Source organism: Apium graveolens, chromosome 2 (genome assembly GCF_009905375.1).
Source record: "Apium graveolens cultivar Ventura chromosome 2, ASM990537v1, whole genome shotgun sequence".
Lineage (NCBI taxonomy): Eukaryota > Viridiplantae > Streptophyta > Magnoliopsida > Apiales > Apiaceae > Apium > Apium graveolens.
In genome coordinates, this window is record NC_133648.1 from 318338263 (window position 1) to 318341828 (window position 3566).

A 3566-nucleotide genomic window follows, 5' to 3' on the forward strand; every position below is an offset into this window, starting at 1 on the left:
AAGTGTGGGGCCGGCTTGAAACTTTCCAGTCCTGAAGGGTTCGAGATATGCCAGGCTATAAGATTCGACTTTCCGCTGATGAATATGAAGCAGAATATGATGCACTCCTCGCGGGGATGGAGTTGGCCCGAAGCCTTGAGGCGAAGCACCTGAGGGCCTTCAGCGACTCTATGTTGGTTGTAAAGCACTTCTCTGGAGAATTTGAGCAAAGAGACCCCTGGACGATGGCTTACGCCACCAAGGTAAAAGATGCTTCTCTGTCATTTAAAAATTTTGAGCTACGTCAAATTGGCAGGGAGAACAATGGAAGGGCAGACACCCTTTCCAGGCTAGCTTCGGCTGAGACACAGAGCCTAACTGATTCTATCTACCTCACCGAAGCCAAAACGCCTTCGATCGAGAAGAAAGAATGTCTGGAGATTCGCTAGGGGAACGATTGGATGACTCCCCTAAGGAACTTTCTAGAGAAAGGTATTTTACCTCTGGACCAAAGGGAGGCGCTAAAGATAAAGTATAGAGCGTCGAGCTACACTATCATTAATGGGAGGATGTATCACCGATCAGTCAGTCAGCCCCTCCTGAGGTGCCTAAACACCGAAGAACAACGTCAAGCTCTTGAGGCAGTGCACGAAGGAATTTGCGGCGAGCATCTGGTCGATCGGTCCCTCGCCTTCAAAATCCTTCGCCAGGGATTCTTCTAGCCAATCCTGAAGGCCGATACCAACAAGTATGCCAAGAAGTGTGTACAGTGCCAGTTGTTTGCCACGGTCCCGAGGCAACCCCCAGAAGAAATGACTTCCGTTCTAAGTCCCATTCCGTTCGCCGTATGGGCCGTGGACATAATTGGCGTTCTCCCAACTAGCACGAAGCAAGTAAAGTACAGCATAATCGCCATTGATTACATGACCAAGTGGGTCGAAGCCTGACCTTTGTCGATAATAACCGAAGAAGCAGTAAATAAGTTCTTCCTAGAACAGATTATTCTCCGATTCAGGATTCCGAAGATTTGCATCTCTGATAATGGGACTCAGTTTATTAGAAACAAGTTTCGCAAGTTCCTGTACCACTTCAGAATCGAACAGAGGTTTAGCTCAGTCGCCCATCCGCAAGGGAATGGAGCGATCGAAGCGGCATACAAAGTGATCTTTCGAGGTATAAAGAAGAGGTTGGGCGAAGCTAAAGGAAGGTGGTCAGAAGAACTCCTATGGATTTTGTGGGCCTACCGAACGACCCCTAGGACTTCAACAGGGGAAACTCCCTTCAGAATGGCCTATGGAACCGAAGCCCTGGTCCCAGTCGAAGTAGAATTGGAATCGTACCGAACCGAGGTCTACAATATGGAGACTAACAACTTTAGGCTAAGGGCGAACGTGGACTTATTGGAAGAAGAAAGGGAAGCTGCCCACCAAAGGAACATGAAATACTTACTGCAGCCAGCCCAGCATTATGACTCCAACATTAAGAAGAGGTCGTTCGGAGTAGGAGACCTAGTCCTGAGGGAGCTGGCCGCTTTAATGCCCACCAAACAAGGAAAGTTTCAGCCTAACTGGGAAGGGCCTTATAAGGTGACTGAGGTCGTTCGCCCAGGAACATTCAAGCTTGAGAAATTATCTGATGAAGCATTCAAAAACACCTAGCATGCTAGTCGCCTTCGAAAGTTTTATTAGTAAGATATTTCCTTTAAAGTCAATTTGTACTTGAATTTTATATAAAAAGTGTAAGCAGTTCAATCATAAATGAAAATGCACTTTCTGTCACATTCATCTTTATTAATTACCAAATGCACGGCTGCGAGAGTATTATCCAGGGGCTATCCCGAAGATGATAAACTCTCTGATCGCCACATTTGTCCAATTTATGAATGAAGCATGTATAGTTAAGAACTTAGGGGACAATCCCATATAAATCAAACATCCTTCACTCCACCACTATTATTTAATTTACAATGAGCACATGGTAAGGACGAATGAAGAACCTTAGGGGGCAATCCTAAGATAGGGCCTTCTCCTTCGTCTTTCCCTTATTGTTTAATGATATTGAAGAAGTTCGAAGAAAACCCTGTCTAGGGGCAATCCCAAATAAGACAGGATCCTTCAGCCTCCATCACGCATGTATTCAAAGCATATACAGAGCGATGACGACCTGGGCTAAGGGCGACCTCGAAAAAGACCAACCCCTCCTCTTTTATGGCCTAATGAACGAAGCAATGCTAGTCAAGCGACAGTCACAAAAGGATCAGCATCCCTGTTCCTTCGCCCCACAGAAGTCTTTCAAAGTATTAACAGCTCAAAGTCACCTTCGGCCTGTAACACTCGGGGCCATAAGGGGTAGTAAGGCAGTAAAATTGCTAAGGCGAATGAATAAAGCCGAAGACGCGATTCATTCTATTAAAATTTCTAAGGCAAATGAATAAAGCCGAAGACGTGATTCGTTTTATTAAAATTACTAAGGCGAATGAATAAAGCCGAAGACGCGATTCATTCTTTTAAAATTACTAAGGCGAATGAATAAATCCGAAGATGCGATTGGTTTTATTAAAATCAATTCATTTATTAAAATTGTTAAGGAGAATAAGTCGAAGATACAATTCGTTTTATTAAAATTATTAAGACAAATACAGCCGAAGATACAATTTGTTTTATTAAGATCATTATGGCAAATGAGTAAGGGCGAATACACGGTTAATATAAAAGAAACAATGCTGACAAAAGACGAAAGATCCATAAAAATATAAAAGCTCTAAGGATAGTTAAATTATAAAAGCTCGAAAGCAGGAGTATTAATTACAAAAAATAAAATTATAATTAAAGAAGATGAACGAAGGAAGCCGCTGCAAGAGTTGGGTATGACCATGGAAGCATCAACGACAAACTTCGCCACAAGATCATCTTCGGTCATATCAAGCACCTCGGTGTCGGAAGCTTAAGCTTGAGGGTCTTCATCCGAGATCTCTTCGTCTTCGTCGGAGGAGACATGAGGGGCTTCAACTGATGGCCGGCCGATAGGATCCTCCAGGCTGTCGTCCAGCAGCTGCTTATAATCCCAATTAAGGCGATGAGCCTTCTCCAGGACATAGTCAGCGCCGAACTGGAAGTAGCGCTCCTCCGTCAGGTCCAGCTATTTCTGCTTCTTTCGAAGCTCCTTACAGGACTTCTTCAGCTGGACGTTCTGGTGGGAGATCCTTCGGTTCGCCTTCTCGAGGGCCTCCTCCAGCTTGGCCTTGTCTCCCCCTTCAGCGCGGTGGTCTGACCGTCCATGACCTCGTTTTGGGTTTTCACCCTTTTGAGTTCCTCATCGGCCTCCGTGGCCCTCTTCTCCGGCTCCTTCACCTCGGCCATCCGAGTTTCCATGTCCCGGACTTTGTCCTCCACGGTCGCAGCCCAAGGAGCAGCCTACAAAAAAGACAAGGCAAAAATATTAAACGAAGGAAGAGAAAGGTGCCGGAGGATAAAGATGAGTGAAATTAGAAACAAAATTAAAAACATACCAGGGACAAAAAGGACAGAAGCTCAGTGCAAGCCTCGGTCGGAGAAGCCGAAGCAAAGGTCGGCAGATCGGCCGGGAGC

The 3566-nt window shown here is 45.3% G+C and overlaps 1 protein-coding gene across 1 annotated transcript; it reads left to right on the forward strand.

Moving 5' to 3' along the window:
- The first annotated feature begins 440 nt into the window (after window positions 1–440).
- On the forward strand, window positions 441–1637 carry LOC141704708 (uncharacterized). The gene is made up of 2 exons (XM_074507897.1): window positions 441–661; window positions 995–1637. The coding sequence occupies exons 1-2, from the start codon at window positions 441–443 to the stop codon at window positions 1635–1637; spliced, it is 864 nt and encodes a 287-aa protein (XP_074363998.1).
- Window positions 1638–3566: the final 1929 nt, after the last annotated feature.

Excerpts from the sequence above, each read along its gene's own strand:
- LOC141704708 (XM_074507897.1), top strand. The coding sequence starts at position 441 with ATGACTCCCCTAAGGAACTTTCTAGAGAAAGGTATTTTACCTCTGGAC. Across the intron at positions 662-994 it reads GGCGAGCATCTGGTCGATCG|GATTCCGAAGATTTGCATCT; the intron begins GTCCCTCGCCTT and ends TCTCCGATTCAG.